General features: G+C 36.8%; 1 protein-coding gene across 6 annotated transcripts in view; it reads right to left on the bottom strand.

The window, feature by feature from the left end:
* The window catches only part of RGS7 (regulator of G protein signaling 7), a 472,754-nt gene that overhangs the window by 101,175 nt on the left and 353,479 nt on the right, over nt 1-18,100 (bottom strand). For 4 of the 6 annotated variants that reach the window (XM_015099194.4, XM_060396466.1, XM_015099193.4 and 1 more), the window contains one exon: nt 12,973-13,023. The exons of the other annotated variants lie outside the window; for them this stretch is intronic. In XM_015099194.4, coding sequence (XP_014954680.1) covers nt 12,973-13,023 — 51 coding nt within the window. Of the gene's footprint in view, nt 1-12,972; nt 13,024-18,100 lie in introns of those variants that run through there. 6 annotated transcript variants of the gene reach the window in all.

Raw genomic sequence — 18,100 nt, 5'->3', positions numbered from 1 at the left:
GTCTGTTATTCCCATCTCTGTAAGATTTTCTACAGTTTGTTGTGATCTACAGAGTCAAAGGCTTTAGTGTAGTCAATGAAGCAGAAGCAGAGGCTTTTCTGAAAATCTCTAGCTTTTTCTATGATCCAACAGATGCTGGTAATTTGCTCTCTGATTCTTCTGCCTTTTCTAAATTCAGCTGGAACATCTGGAAGTTCATGGTTCATGTATTATTGAAGCCTCGCTTGAAGGATGTTGAGCATTACTTTGCTAAAGTGTGAGATGAGTGCAACTGTGTGGTAGTTTGAACATTCTCTGGCATTGCCCTTCTTTGCAATTGGAATGAAAACTGACCTTTTCCAGTCCTGTGGCGACTGCTGAGTTTTCCAAATTTGCTGGCATATTGAGTGCTGGATGTTATCAGCAATATCTTGTAGGATCTGAAATAGTTCAGCTGGAATTCTATCACCTCCATTAGCTTTGTTCATAGTGAAGCTTCCTAAGGCTCACTTGACTTGGCTCTAGGTGAGTGATCACACGGTTGTGGTTATCTGGGTCATTAAGATCTGTTTTGTATAATTTTTCTATTGTGCTCATCTCTGCATGAAATGTTCCCTTGATATTGCTAGATTTCTTGAAGAGATCTTGTCTTTCCCATTCTATTGTTTTCCTCTATTTCTTTGCATTGCTCACTTTAAAAAGCTTTCTTATCTCTCTGTGCTATTCTTTGTAATTCTGCATTCTGATGAGTATATCTTTCCTTTCCTTCTTTGCCTTTCACTTCTCTTCTTTTCACAGCTATTTGTAAGGCCTCCTCAGACAACCTTTTTGTATTTCTTTTTCTTGATGATGGTTTTGATACCACCTCCTGCACAGTGTTACATAGCTCTGCCTATAGTTCTTCAAGCACTCTGCCTATCAGATCTAGTCCCTTCAATCTATTTGTCACTTCCACTGTGTAACCAAAAGGGATCTGACTTAGGTCATACCTGAATAGTCTAGTGGTTTTCCCTACTTTCTTCAATTTAAGTCTGAATTTGGCAATACGCAGTTCATGATTTGAGCCACAGTCAGCTCCCATTCTTGTTTTTGCCGACTGTATAGACCTTCTCCATCTTTGGCTGCTGGTGATGTCCATGTGTAGAGTTGTCTCTTGTGTTGTTGGAAAAGGGTGTTTGCTATAACCAGCACATTCTCTTGGCAAAACTCTGTTACCCTTTATCTTGTTTCATTTTGTACTCCAAGGTCAACTTGCCTGTTACTCCAGGTATCTCCTGATTTCCTACTTTTGCATTCCAGTTCCCTATGATGAAAAGGACATCTTCTAGTTGGGAACTAGAAGACATTAATAAATCTAAGAGTGCATGTTTGTAAAAAAGTGAGGCAAGGGGAATTTCCCTATTATATAGGGACAAGGTATTCTCCTTCCTTCATAGCTTGTTCACTACACACCAGTTGAACAGAAAGGTCCCAGAAGAGTAAGTAGTTCAGTAGTCGTGAATGATCCACTCTCTCACCTGAACTGTAGGAAAAAGAAATGTCTTCGACTGCTACTTTTCTAAGCTGGATGCAAGTCGTCAGACTTGAATCATGTTAAAAAAAAGAATTCCTAATGGATTTCAGGATACTTTCTAATGGCCTTATATTTTTTTTGAAAAGTTCTCAGAAAAATAATCAAATCATAACCTAAAATAGTTATTTCACTTAATACGATATTATTTGAGGCCTAAAAGTAAACTTCCAAACTATGTTGGCTTTTTTATGACTTTTTTGAGACTCTCATTATGTCCTTACTATGCCTTTGCTTTGGGTTTTCCAGAGTGCTACAATATTTCAACCAGTAAATCATGTTTTATTTCTAACAGGAGCTACCACTTGACCATAAAACTCATACTTCCATGCAATAAAAACAACTTCTTTAGGCTGCCTCAGAACATTTAGAATACTTTCCTATGGTTGGATAACATTTATTCTTCCCTTTTCTCAGAGAAAAATACGTGATATGAAACCTATGGATTGATAAGCCCAGGATATTTCATTTTATGTCCTACGATTAAACCCTTTGTGTCTTGTAGGGTAACTGGAACCTTATACTTTGAGATAAACCTCTATCTAGAGCTGGAATAATAAAAATGAAAATGCCCTCTATATAACATTAAGTGAAATATTAAAATAAAACAGTCTATTTTTATATTAATACTCTCTTTGTTAAAAATGTTTAAAATTAAATAATATTTTAACATTCAATATGTATGAGAAGCACAGTAAAGATGCCAGATATGGAGCAAACAACAAAACAAAGTCCTTCTACTTATAAAGTTCACAGTCTAGTGAAAATTTGCCTCAGACTTTGGGAAATGTCCTGAAATTAGACCATCATGTGACAACAGAAGGGCATCCCAGGCCTCTGTCCACAGGGGTGGTGTTATGTCAACATGCTCTTGAAAGAGGTCAGTCCTAAAAATATCCTTAGCAAAGGTCAGTCCTCCGATGTCCTTAGGAAAGCTCAATCCTAGAGTCAGCAATGAGAATTTAGAAACTTTGGCTAAGAGTAGAATGAAGGCAAATTCTATCCTTTTCTCACTGACTAGGAGTGAATTTAGCCCAGATACTGGGCCTGAATATACCTGGAAGACTGTCAGTGTTGGGGATATTGGCCACTGTCACTAGACATGAAGAGGGCAAGAGGGAGTCAGCTTCTAAAGGACCCAGAGACAAATTTGGACTATGAAGGGGTGATAGCTACATTTGTTGATGTATTTTCCCACTACTCTCCATGAGACAAACAAATCTTGTGAAGAGTTAAAGTCTGAGAGACGAAAGCGGAAGTTGGGAAGAAGGACAGACTTCATAGCTTCAAGGTAAGAATGGTGCCCTTAGCTGGGATCAGACAGTGGTGGCAGGGGGTCATCATGCTGGGACACAGCAATCTTATAGGGACAACTGAAGCTGTGGCAAGGATGTGGGCCTCATAAACTGATGAGGGCAAAGGGACATTAGATACTGGCTCCTAAGTGGCTGAGGAAAACTCCCATACATGGGGAGGGAAAGACATTGAGTGAGACAAATTCCAGTTAAAAAAAAGTCAGAAAGAACTTAGGCCATCAAAAAAGACTGGAAAAAACAAATGTGCCAGAATTTTAGTGGTGATTACCTGAGTGCTTTTTATGAGAACTTTTTATTCTCCTCTTTATATTTATTCACATTTCCTAAATTATTTATGGTAGATTTATGTATCTTTTTAATAGTTCAGAATATTTTAAGAAAAATGTATATAACTAAAGTACAACATGTACATCTGATATCTGACATCTATCCTCCCAAAAGATATATTGAACCACCCGCCAAGCAGAGCAGAAGGTACACTTGAGGAAATACATATGGAAAAACTGGCAGATCATTTAATGAAGAGTCATAGCAAATGCCTTCTTCCAACAACACAAGAGAAGACTCTACACATGGACATCACCAGATGGTCAATACCAAAATCAGATTGATTATATTCTCTGCAGCCAAAGATGGAGAAGCTCTATACAGTCAGCAAAAACAAGACCAGGAGCTGACTGTGGCTCAGATCATGAACTCCTTATTGCCAAATTCAGACTGATATTGAAGAAAGTAGGGAAAACCACTAGACCATTCAGGTATGACCTAGATCAAATCCCTTATGATTATACAGTGGAAGTGAGAAATAGATTCAAGGGATTAGATCTAATAGAAAGAGTGCCTGAAGAACTATGGATGGAGGTTTCTGACACCGTACAGGAGGCAGCGTTCAAGACCATCACCAAGAAAAAGAAATGCAAAAAGGCAAAATAGTTGTCTAAGGAAGCCTTACAAATAGCTGTGAAAAGAAGAGAAGCGAAAGGCAATACCCATTTGAATGGAGAGTTTCAAAGAATAGCAAGGAGAGATAAGAAAGCCTTCCTCAGAGATCAGTGCAAAGAAATAGAGGAAAATAACAGAATGGGAAAGACTAGAGATCTCTTCTAGTCTTAGAAGATAAAAAATTAGAGATACCAAGGGAACATTTCATGCAAAAATGGGCTCAATAAAGGATAGAAATGGTATGGACCTAACAGAAGTAGAAGATATTAAGAAGAGGTAGCAAGAATACACAGAAGAACTATACAAAAAGTTCTTCATGACCCAGATAACCACGATGGTGTGATCACTCAACTAGAGACAGACATCCCGGAATGTGAAGTCAAGTGGGCCTTAAGAAGCATCGCTACAAAAAAAGCTAGTGGAGGTAATAAAATTCCAGTTGAGCTATTTCAAATCCTACAAGATGATGCTGTGAAAGTGCTGCATGGAATATGCCAGCAAATTTGGAAAACTCAGCAGTGGCCGCAGGACTGGAAAAAGGTCAGTTTTCATTCCAATCCCAAAGAAAGGCAGTGCCAAAGAATGCTCAAAGTACCGTCCAATTGCATTTATCTCACATGCTAGTAAAGTAATACTCAAAATTCTCCAAGGCAGGTTTCAACAGTACATGAACCATGAACTTCCAGATGTTCAAGCCGGATTTAGAAAAGGCAGAGGAACAAGAGATCAAATTGCCAACATCCATCAAATCATCAAAAAAGCAAGAGAGTTCCAGAAAAACATCTATTTCTGCTTTATTGACTATGCCAAGGCCTTTGACTGTGTGGATCACAATAAATTGTGAAAAACTCTTAAAGAGATGGGAATACCAGACCACCTGACCTGCCTCCTGAGAACTATGTATGCAGGTCAGGAAGCAACAGTTAGAACCGGACATGGAACAACAGACTGGCTCCAAATAGGAAAAGGAGTATGTCAAGGCTGTATATTGTCACCCTGCTTATTTAACTTATATGTAGAGTACATCATGAGAAATGTTGGGCTGGATGAAGCACAAGCTGGAATCAAGATTGCCGGGAGAAATATCAGTAACCTCGACATGCAGATGACATCGACACCACCCTTATGGCAGAAGGTGAAGAAGAACTAAAGAGCCTCTTGCTGAAAGTGAAAGAGGAGAGTGAAAAAGTTGGCTTATTTAGAAAATCAAGATCATGGCATCCTGTCCCATCACTTCATGATAAATAGATGGGGAAACAATGGAAACCATGACAGACTTTATTTTGGGGGCTCCAAAATCACTGCAGATGGTGACGGCAGTCATGAAACTGAAAGACGCTTGCTCCTTGCAAGAAAAGTTATGACCATCCTAGGCAGCATATTTAAGAGCAGAGACATTACTGTGCCAACAAAGGTCCATCTAGTCAAGGCTATGGTTTTCCCAGTAGTCATGTATGGATGTGAGAATTGGCATATAAAGAAATCTAAGTGCTGAAGAATTAATGCTTTTGAAATGTAGTGTTGGAGAAGACTCTTGAGAGTCCCTTGGACTGCAAGGCGATTCAACCAGTCAATCCTAAAGGAAATCAGTCCTGAGTATTCTTTGAAAGGACTGATGCTAAAGCTGAAACTCCCCACACTTTGGCCACTTGATGCGAAGAACTGACTCATTTGAAAAGACCCTGATGCTGGGAAAGATTGAAGGCAAGAGGAGAAGGGGACGAAAGAGGATGAGATGGTTAGATGGCATCACCGACTCAACGGACATGAGTTTGAGTAAACTACGGGAGTTGGTGATGGAAATGGAGGCCTGGCATGCTACACTTCATGGGGTCGCAAAGAGTTGGACACAACTGAGTGACTGAACTGAACTGAAAGCTTCACTGGTCAAACAGCCAGAAACAGATTAAAGAAGCTGTATGTTTATCACAACTCATGCTGAATGATGCTGAAGCTGAAACTCCAGTACTTTGGCCACCTCATGAGAAGAGTTGACTCATTGGGAAAGATTCTGATGCTGGGAGGGATTGGGGGCAGGAGGAGAAGGGGACAACAGAGGATGAGATGGCTGGATGGCATCACCGACTCGATGGACGTGAGTCTGAGTGAATTCCAGGAGTTGGTGATGGACAGGGAGGCCTAGCGTGCTGCGATTCACGGGGCCGCAAAGAGTCAGACACGACTGAGTGACTGAACTTATGTTTATCACTGCTTACAGAAGCTCCCAATTACACAAACCACATATGTTTTCAAGGATGAACCTCAGCAAAGGAAGAATTAAACTTCAGATTTGCTGAAATAGACAAGTAATTCCCAGAGTCAGTAAACTGACACTCTCTTTGGGCCATTCAATAGCATCAAAGTGTTAGTGACACCTACAAGTTCTCTTTCCAAAAATTTAGATTAAATCATATGAGCAGTTATTTATAGAAAAATAACACAAACCATATTCTGAGTGTGTGCCTCAAGTGAAATGGAGTTAATCAGAATTCTATGGTATGTATTCAAATGGGTCTCAGTGCCCAGGTATTAGGAAGGAGGAATTCTGGATAATTCAAAAGGTCCAATCACTTAAATTTTAATATAACTGCAAAATTTTCAAAAGCATTTTAGTTTTATTAGATGCAAGAATTCCTCAGTTAGAGGGTAATTTTCAAAATTTAAAAATCATATTGTATGTTACATTGAATTTCTCAGACATTATTTTTAAAAGAGTAATTGTTTTTTTTTACTGTGAGAGCAGTAACCTTTATGTATGGTTTGTGATCAAACGATAGCTGAACAGACAAGTATATTCATGCCATAGTAAGACCATATTTACATCACAAAGCTTCTATCAGCACTTCTCATGTTTTCTGTACTATTGTAGCTATCATTTCTGATCATTCTTAGTGGTAATAAAAGGAAAAGCTTCACTATTATAATATAGAAATAAAGCAAGTAGCAATGCCCTCAAACTCAAATACAAAGGGGAAAATAACCTAATTCATTCTCCAGCTAGGAGATAAAAAATACTGTTATATTTAATAAAAAACAAAGGGGCCTGACTTTTTAGATAGCTCTTATACAACTGTCTATGGTTTCCTCTGGATAAGATATAATTACTTACATTTCTCTTCTTTTTCTGAGTAGTCTACTTTGATGAATAGGTATATTTTCAATGATATCTTATGCTCCAGCTTTATTAGCTTTACTAATTCTTTTTATTCTTCTTTTCCTCTTTATAATTTTTTCTGTCTTTCCTTTCTACTTTCTGTTTTCCTTCCTTTCCTTTTTTAAAAAGTGATACATGCCCCATTTATTCTCCAAAATAAAATATTCAGGAATATGTGTACACAAAAAGATTAATAAAAAATAAAGTGAAGACCTAAAAAGAAGAAGACAGCAATCAGGTCAACCAGCTCCTAAAAGAATTGAGACAATGTCACAGGGCACTTTGATCTGTGGAGTAATCCATATTTCTGGGTTTTCTAGAGGAAATGATAGAAATATCAAGCTCTGCTGAGATAGAACATGTTCCTAAGGGGAGTTAATCACCTAGTAAAAAGTACACTGAACAAGGCTATCATTATGCTTATTCTAGTTTTACAAGCAAAAAAGACAGCAATTCTAATCACATTCCCAGCTGCTTTTAGTATATTCCTTAACAGTTGGCAACTATAAGTAAAATATAAAAAATCAGACAATCAGGTAAACTTGAGGGAGGTTACAAAACTCTGGGGCTGCTAGCCAGTTATAGATGCATGCTGCTAGCTAGTAAAAACTAGCATTGCCAGAGAGCATCTGCTGTTCATTTTTTTATCTGGAAAAATTAATCCAGATACATTTGATATAGAAAAAATGAACACTTTCAGATCCAGACAAAGAATATCATTTCACTTTACAGATGAGGTTCCTGAGACTCAGAACAGAGCTGAGATGTGGAGTAGGGGTTCACAGCTCATGTATCAAACATGATGGCAACTCAATATATTTGTTAGAGATTAGTAGTTCCATGATCTGAGACTTAGCTTTCTGGTCTACCACCTACTATATGAAGTTTCTCTCTTTTTTCTTTGATATTGAACAACATACTGTTGACACTTGAACAATGTGGAGGTTTGGGGCACTAACCCACCACATAATTGAAAATATAAGTATAATTTTACACTCAATCCTCCATATCCAGGGTTTCATATCCTCAGATTTAAAACTTCAGATTTTATAGTACTGCAGTATTTGCTATTGAAAAAATCTACAAATAAGTGGACCTATGCAGTTCAAAGCTGTGTTGTTTAAGGGTCAACTGTATACCAAATTTTCAACAGGTACGTGGCACATAGTTGGTACATGTGAATTTTTTTGTCTCCTTCCTATTCATATGATTTAAACAGGTAGAAAACATATAGCATCGTACCTGGGGGCATCTGATTAATTAGTGCTAATGTATTATAGTTATTTTCTGTTATTGTAACATAGTAATTGAGGCAGGAGATGAAGACAGCCAGAAGCCAAAACCAGAAAAAGCCTTTATCAGCAGGAAAGATGGCCTCCTCATAGGTACACCATGGCAGACATGCTGGCAATTACAGCCTCTATTCTGGCAATCAAAACTTTGATTTATGGACTTCTAAATACTTTTCAGTATATTCTGGGCTTTGAGTTTTAATTATGTAGAGTAACTGCATGATTATATAAACAAAATGATACTAGCACTTACTTGTTCCATTATGAAATATGGTATTTAAATGCAAATGCAAAATACAGATAAATGGGGGAGCGGAAGAGAAGGATGTGTGGCTAGGATATAAGTTAAATGAAAGAGTTGATGCCAGTAGCATAGATATGACTAAAATTTACTTTCTGGTTTTGATTATTTTAACTGGAAGATACCATAGAGCAAACATTTGCAGACTTTTTACTTTCTGTCATGCTAAAGCATTCCCAAGGGGGCAAAGCCCACCAAAAGAGAGGTTCCTGAATATATTCAATATAAAGGTATTAATATCGTATTTGTATTTTAAATATTTTAGTATTTTTAAACCTGGGGTTCCAATGGAGTACATGAAAAAAAGAAAAGGTGATAAGACACTAAAATGAATGCATGATGGAAACTATGGTTCTTGCCTATCTCACATGAAAATAATTAGAACAACATATAGTATTCCCTGCATACATAACTGGGCTTCCCTGGTGGCTCAGATGGTAAAGAATCTGCCTGCAGGAGACCTGGGTTTGATTCTTAGGTCAGGAAGATCCCCTGGAGAAGGGAATGGCTAACTACTCCAGTATTCTTGCCTGGAGAATTCCATAGACAGAGGCAGGAGAAGGGACATGGGTTGGGAGCAGGTACTCAAAGAATATGAGGAATTTATTAGCGTTTTCTTTAAACACTACTTGTAATAGAAAATGCAAATTTGCAAGATGTATGCTTGGGTAATATCTATCACTCTGAACAATGTTAAACTAATCAGCCTTGTTAGAAGTGTGCATGTGATGGCTCCAGTCTATGATTTCTTGATTACTATCATCAGAATTTAAAATTATGCCTTAGAAACACAGAATATTTTCTTATAATGGTTCTTTAGCATTGAAACAATAATTAATAGAGCAGTCACTTTAATTTATTTCATATTGACATGATAACTTGTCAACTGGACAATAAAATATGTATTTTTATAGGTTCAGAGTGTTTTAAATGCTTCTACTTTCCACTATCCAAGTAAGACTATTGTTTGAAACAAGAGTATACAGAAAAGATCTCCTATTCTGCCTATATTACATATGAATTGAGATATATAGGAAATAGCTCTGACAAAAGGTATACTCAGAATGTAATAGGTAAATATAACAACAAATCCCAGAAAATCAAGTACTTTATTCCAAAAGATACTGAAACATCTTATCAGGTAGATCTATGCAGCTACCATGGCTGCCAATCATTTAAGGAAAAGCAGGATCTAGTTTGGAAATAATTGTGCAAAAAGGAGCATACACACAGGGTAGAGACTGGGGAAAAGTTTCAATGAGTTTAAATGGGTTTTTGTCAGTTCTAGGGCATTCATAGTTTCCTCTCAGTTGATTCTCCAATTGTAAAATAACTATGTCTGTATGGCTACTTTATGATATTTTTGTGGTATTCAGATGAAGTGATCTATTTAAAAACTATATTTTAAAACTAAAAACAGAGATATTCTATACTTTCTCAAATCTGAAACATACTGATCTCACTGGCAAGTTAACCAAATCCAGGGAATACAAAGGCCATATATAACAGAATAGAATTTAGATCACTCTCTCTAGAGGACTTGTGGCAGGACTTAGGGGCAGATGACAGACTCTGTAATGCTGAACACAACAGATTGATTCAATTAATTCAGGTAAGATAGTCAATTTAGTTTGATAAAACATCCAGGTGAATCTCAATTTTGTACAAATCTCAATTTTCACAGTTTGTTTGTTTGTTTGTTTGTTTACATAGATGATACTTCTAAAGAAAAAAATGCAACTGTTCAAAATTAAATTTTTATCCTGGATAAATCTACACTTATCCTTAATCTTATTCTTCTGTGTGCATTTAAAACCATTTATTTTACTTTGGGTTTGGTTTAGACGAAGAAAAGTTCATTTGAAATTTCTTCCTCCTCAGTTCTCCTCATCCATTTAGGAGATCACAAACTAAATCAGTAGTTATAAATTTGATATCACTTCTGTGGATTCCATAAGTTAAAAAAAATCAAGTAATAATTGAGAACTGATTAATCTTGGCACTTCAGTCAATGACTGGACAGGATGTATGTTCTCTGCCATTATGTTATGGAGATTTGACTGAAGCAATAAGACCAACATATAAAATTAAATATAAAAGATAATAAAATTAAGCTAACATGTAAATATGCTTGGAAAATATTCATGGTAAAGGAAAGCCAATGGGAGCTGAATGATAAATAAAAGGTCTCATGGAACAGGTAGTGTTTTTGAAGGCTAATATAAAAATTGCATACATTTTTAGAGAATTCAATTTAGTTAAATGTGCCTGCAAATGTTCAGGGTTTTAAAAGAATCTGGCCTATTAAAAAAAAAAAATTAGGATTTTGGCACACTTGCATGTTGACTCATTTGAGCTTCACAAAACACTGTACTAAAATCATCTTACTGAAAAGAAGAAAAAAAGTAAAAACAGAGAAATTAAGTAACTTGCCCAATGCCCCATACAGAGTAAGTATATATAGAGATTCAAGCTCAAGCATGTCAGCAAAGCCCATGACCCATCTTCAATTCCAGGATGCCTCTCAAGGAATACTGGGATCTCAAGAAGCATAGGCTGATAAGAGAAAAGTAGAGTGATTAGGGTGCCACTTAGGGAACATATACATGTTTAATGATCTTTGATTTCCAGAGGTCATCACTACTCATTAGTCTGAGGTATTACTCACCTTCATCAGTATAATTTCAAGAGTTTGGTAACAGTGACCCTTCCAGTGAGAGGCAGCAAGGATCACAGATGAGCAGGGTGATATCAAGGAGTTACTGATGGTTTGCCAATTATTTTGTGAAGGATAGAAAATTCACTGAAGTTTTATCTTTTGATAAATTCATTCAAAATCACATCTACAATTAGTATGATATGATATTGGATACAAAGCATATTTACTAAGAAAAGATGAACAGGTGATGGAGGGTAGATTTTGCAACTCCAAACCAAAAGCTAGTAGGACATATCATAGGAGGGCAGATCTGGAAGGCAGAAGAAATATAAAGGTGGAAGATTTTTTAGTAAGTGTCCCAATTTGCTTGCATCCTTCTGTATCCATGTTTTTGGATAGTACCTTCCTACACTGGTTCTGCTCCTGGCCACAGTGTTTGCCTTGGCAAATGAAACAAGAGAAAATGTTACACAAGCAGAAGCCTGTGTTGCACTTGGATCCCTGAAAACACCCTGGTAAAAAGCCCTTGCTAGCAGGCTGAAGGAGGAGAGAATGAGATGCACCTGGCTGACAGCATGCTGAGTACCAAATACGTCAGAAATCCTAGATCATCCACCCACCACCTGGCTACAGTCCATAAGAACGTCCAGCAGGAGTCAACCAAGGAAACTGGCCAGAAGACGTGACCAGCCAATCCACAGAGCTGTTTATTCCAAGCCACTAAGTTTTAGGGTAGTTTGTTACACAGCAAAAGTTAATCGATATGATAGAATACTATTTCAAACAATGGGGGGAAAACAAACAAAAGGTTACTACCTTTTTATCTAAGAGCACAGACTACCTGTTTCTTGTTTCTCAATAGAGATGTGAAAAGCCAGAAGGCTTATACTGTAAAGAATAAATGGTGTGCCCATGCAGAAAGAACCTTGGAGAACTCAAAGAATACCATATTTCAGAATGGTAGGAGAACAGCTGAATTATTCTCATGCAACCGGCAGTAAAACAGAAAAACACCATGAGGCCTTAGTAAGTTCAATGCATCTTCTCTAAACAAAACACATCTCATTTTAATTTCAGGGATGTGAAAAACTTGTGACACATGAAGGCTCTTCTTACATGATGCTTTTAAAAATTCATTAAATTCCTCATAACTAGGAATATGTTCTAGGCAATGAAAACGTGTGCTCATAGAAACTGTTTTCAAACTCTGCATGTTGGTTTTGTGTTGCAGAATATACAAAATGCCTACCACAATGAATGAGTCCATGACTGTAATAAGACCATTAAAAACAAAATATAGGCATGATAAAAAGAAGTTGGAATTTGAAATAAAATTGTTTTCAAACCTCACACAAAAAAACATAGTTAAGGGAAAATTAATGAGATTTAGTTCTGTGTGTTTTCATAAGAGAAATCTCACTATTTCATAATCACTTGCTGTAAGTTACATGTATAATTATTTATGGACATGTATAATGCTCATCAATTCTAACAGCCACCAATCACTTGAATTAAATATTATAAAATAGGACATTACATATTGAAAAAAATTATAGTAAACTGAATTAAATAGTTAAATATACTATAGTTTTTAGTTAAATATACACTGATTACCATAAAATCTGTATATATGTGAAAAATATAATTAAATATAATTTTTCAGGCTTGCTTGCCAAGTTTGTTTGTCATGTTAGCCCTGAGGAAACATATTTCTTAAAACCACAAAGAAAATAATTCTATGGGAAAATGATTTATTTACCTGGATCTTCTATGGTTAAGTTCTTTATTAACCATTGAACGATATCTGACCCTAGAATAGGAAAAAAAGAAAAACACAAATATATGTGAATATCTATACATGTTAAGTTCAAGAACATTTAACAGCACTCATAAGGAGAAGGAATGTTTCTAATTGTTATAACAGATTAGGATCAGCTACATACAAGGTGTTGAAAATAGTGTGACTACATTGTCTTCATTCAATGACTCAAGTGCAAACTAGTCAATTACTAAATATGAGATGTTTAAACAGAAAGATTTAATATACTAGTAGTGGATAAAGTGATTCATTTATTTATTCACTTAATGAATGGTTGCTGAGTATCCACTATCTTTTAAGCACAATTCTTAGTATGGCAAAGCCAATACTTTTTTTATAAGATGATAATTGTCTCATTTCTGGTTTGCCCCATCCATCTCTATATCTACTCTCAAGTCAACCCAAATGTGCTATCAGTTTTTGAAACTCCTTTGTGTTTCAAGCCTTTATAGTACTATTCTCTTTGACTGAAAGGTCTTTCCACTATTTTCAAGATACTCAAGATTGATTTACACAGTAGAACTTCCCTTGATCCTCACCTTTGGCAGTGTGCATGGAGAGCCTTAAGCCAGTCAAAAGAAAAGCAGAGTAGTCAACATTTCTGCTAAATGTGATCCAAGATTGAAAGGCCCTGAGCTAGTTCAGTGTACAAGAGAATTAGAACAAAATCAGACTTGTGACTAATTAGGGCTGGAGTTGGCCAATGGGAGAACTATGAGGACTCAAGGTTCCCAGTCCACAAGCATTATGGATGAACAGAATGGTAAAAATATGAGCAGAAATGGGAGATTCTAGAAGAGGAGATTTACCTAAGATGTTCATTTCTGTGTAACTTTGGTTTTCAGTGTAACTAATTTCTACATAAAATAACAACAACAACAACAAATATGTAACGTAAATAGCTATACACACTCAGTAAACTGCCTCAGTGGTGCATGGATGAAATTCTGTGTAAATCGAGATTCCATTTCTACCTCTTTTGGAGACTTGGTAGGGTTGTAGCCTACCCACCTGAGATCTAGTAAATGACATTAACAGCGGACAAATAGTTCCAGTTGCTTAAAATAGAATGGGTCCAAATTAATTTTAAAATAAACTTGATTATCAAATGACAATAATGTTTATGAAATTTCCTAAAATTTATGAAAACATTTACACCCAAAATAGCCTTTAATAAGCACGCATTTTGAAAATATTGACTCTAACTTGTGCTCTTTCATAGCTGTTCCTTTAAAACTGCCATTGATTTAAATGCATTTGAGATGATGGATTCATCTAGATCCTAAAGGAAGCTCTGAGGAAATGAAGGATAGGAAACCATTCACAAGAGCACGGATATTGCAAAGTGTTGTACCTAACTTGCCACTAACAGCCTAAGTTATCTTGAGGAGTGGGCTTCCCTTTTGAAAAAAGCAGAAACTCAGCTTTTCAAATATGTAGTGCTACTTGACCAATGTAGAATTTCAAGTACCTAAATCTTATTAGCTATCTCCAGGAACCCTGCTTATTTTTCACAGTTGAGCATCTATTTAGGGAAAATATACAAGCAGCCATTGGAAAATGTCTATTCTTTTGAAGAGAGTCAAATATTGGTTCCAGGACTATATTTTTTTCTTATTGTGAAAGATGATTTTAAAATACCTTCAGAAAAAGATTCTTTTTGTTTTGTTTTGTTTTAAGGTTTTCTTCTCTCTTCCTCCACCCCACTTTCCTGAACAGAAAGAAATGCAAAGAAGCCTAATTTTTGAAGTTACATTTAATACAGGAAACAAGAAAATTATTTTACTGGCCTGGTTTTTGGTTATTTCTGTCACAGAGGTAGTCTCAGTTCAGCGTAAAAAAGCCAGTTTGATTGCTTGTCAGTGTTCTTGCCTGGAGAATCCCAGGGATGGGGGAGCCTGGTGGGTTACTGTCTGTGGGGTCGCACAGAGTCAGACACGACTGAAGTGACTTAGCAGCAGCAGCAGCAGTATAATCATAGTGGTTTTATTGTTGTGTGATCACCCAATATATTTATGGCTTTAAGTTAACACATTATGAATTATTATTTTATTGTTAAATGTATCATATTCATATCATGTTCATCATATACATCTATTAGGCACCTATGTTAGCAAGACCTTAACCCCCAGTTGTGACAGTTAGACAGAGAAAGGAAGTAAAAAGTTCCAGCATTTTATGGAACCACAAGATTGAAAGGGAAATGTGTTATCATCGTCACATTAAGAACTGATTCAATGGCTTTATAGTCAGGAGGGTTATAGAAAGGAATAGCACCTTTGTAGCAATTTCTAAGCTTTATCTTTAACATTAACAAATAAGTGGGCAGATCTGCTAAAATTTTCATGCACAAATGTTATATCCAGAATACTTCAGCGTTTCATTTATCTTTATACTGAGGACATCAGAGTAACAAGTAGGATTTTTTTTTTCTTCTTTTAACTTGCATTAGAGCTATCAATTAGCTACAATGTGAAACTAGTTAAGAGATGTAACAGCTATGTTCGATACAGGATACAGGATGCTTGGGGCTGGTGCAAGGGGATGATCCAGAGAGATGATATGGGGTGGGAGGTGGGAGGGGGGTTCAGGATTAGGAACTCATGTACACCCATGGCTGATTCATGTCAATGTATGGCAAAACCAATACAGTATTGTAAAGCAAAATAAATTAAAATTTTAAAAAAAGAGATGTAACAGTATCTTATACCCTAAGAGATAAAAGTCGCCCCTGTCACTGCAGCTTCTGGAAAGTTGAGCCTTGATCTGTGCTTTTGTCTTGAAATCTTAGAGGCATCTATCACTTTTAGAGTTACAAAATTATGTGTCCTCTCTACTTAACAGAAGCAGTGTAAATTACATTATTGTACAATCCCATACTCTATGATTTGGCGTGAAAACAAGCAAAATAAGCAAGCAAGTGCTCCTCACACACTGCTCATAGTTCTCCACATGCCGTATTGTTTCTTACTTCCATGACTGGTTATGCTATTCTCTTTTTCCTTCAGTTAATCCTAGCTGACTTCATCAACTTCAGTTCATATATTACCTACTTCAGGAAGCCTACTCTTCTCACCCTCACCTCCACCTTGCCAGGTAATGCGTTTCTCCTTTAAGACCTATTAATATCCTCATCATTCATTACACTTGTCAACGGTTTTATAATCCTCTGTTAATTTTTGTCTGTCTTCCCCTTGCATCTTGAGTTCCTTGAAGGTCGGGGTGTGTGTTACTCATCCCTGGATCCAAAACACCCAGACCAGTGGCTGACATATAAAAGGTGATGAGCAAGTGTTAAAAGAATGAACAAACAGCAAGATTTCCCCCCTCATATCCTACTCTAAGGGAATTTATAAAACAAAGGCAGTGGTCACACAAAGATATTTGACTGGCATATAGTTTTCAGCTACCATAAATTCTCTTCATAGTGATAATCTTCCCTTTCCAAGGCAATCACTTCAGGACTCCATCCATAATTAAAGAAAAAGAATCAAAGACATTTAGACATAAATATTATCTCCTCACCCATGCTATGGACTTGAGTAGAAAAGGGGCTTTCTCAAGACTCCTCCGATGCTGAGTGACAAGACAGGACTAGGTTCTATGCTGAGGCTACTGTATTTCCATATAGCCATATAGCCTCTCGAGATTATAGCACATCTCCTCACAAGTGACAACTATAACTATCCCCACCATGAACCTGAAAATGAAGTTCACCAAAAGAAAAATATTGTTAAGTTTTCATAAATATGATATATGAGGACCTGTAAGCAACCAAAGACAGCAAGGAGATCAAACCAGTCAATCCTAAAGGAAATCAGTCCTGAATATTCATTGGAAGGACTGATGCTGAAGCTGAAACTACAATAATTTGGCCACTTGATGCGAAGAACTGATTCACTGGAAAAGACCCTGATGCTGGGGAAGACTGAAGGCAGGAGGAGAAGGGGACGACAGAGGATGAGATGGCTGGATGGCATCACTGACTCGATGGACATGGGTTTGGGTGAACTCCAGGAGTTGGTGATGGACAGGGAGGCTTGGAGTGCTGCGGCTCATGGAGTCGCAAAGAGTCAGACACGACTGAGTGACTGAACTGAATTGAACTGAAAAAACAGGGCTTTCCAGGTAGCGAAAGGGTAAAGAATCCACTTGCCAATGCAGGAAACACAGGTTTAATCCTTGGATCGGGGAGATACCCTGCAGTACAAAATGGCAATCCACTTCAGTATTCCAGGGTCGCGAAGAGTCAGATATGACTTAGCAACTAAACAACAACAACTTTGGACCAGAGAAAAAGGATACATTTGGGCTTCAAGGAAAAATGGAAACAAGACTCTGATGACATGAGAGTTCCTCACGGTTCCTCTCAGGATACACTTCTGTCTAAAAAACAGCCTCTGTTGTTTCTTTCCTACAAGGTGGATCATGAGGGCTCATAGTTTTTGGGTTTACATCTCCTTCATTAAAGGCATCAAGAAGTTTGAGACTAAAATTTTGTAGGCACAACTCCTAATTTCACATGCTGTGTGGGGGGTGGTGGTCTAAGTTTGGGGAAGGAAATGCATTCCTGCATTTCTGCATTCCTCATTCCTGCATCAATCAACTGTGGCAAGAAAAGTGAGGTCACAAACACTGGTATACTGGTTGGAGGCATATACAAAACAGTGTCCAGAAATGTGAGTACTTGGCAGACAAAACAACAGGTTAAAACACAGCTTCCTTCAATTCTTTAATGTTTATATTTCCATCAGAAAAAAACAGAAGAGGAAGGAGGTAGAACTCAAAAGCATGTCAATGAAATGAGCATGTTATTCTGCTTTGTTATAAATATAAATGTGTTCTGTTCTATGAAATTATTATATTCCTGAAAGGCAGAGTATGAATACATCTTTGTGTGTGTGAATAAAGCCACACTTTATGTGTGATAAAAATTATGCAAAAGAACTTCATGGTATATATGCAAAGAAATTCATTGGGGTTTTGGATATGAGTGTATATCCTTTTAAGGAAATTATTTTCTAAAGTAAATAACATCCAGTTGAGTATTGTTATGTCTGTTTTTTTA

The sequence above is a fragment of the Ovis aries genome, chromosome 12 (assembly GCF_016772045.2).
Source record: "Ovis aries strain OAR_USU_Benz2616 breed Rambouillet chromosome 12, ARS-UI_Ramb_v3.0, whole genome shotgun sequence".
In the NCBI taxonomy this organism is placed as follows: domain Eukaryota; kingdom Metazoa; phylum Chordata; class Mammalia; order Artiodactyla; family Bovidae; genus Ovis; species Ovis aries.
This window is presented reverse-complemented; position numbering and strand designations above follow the sequence as displayed.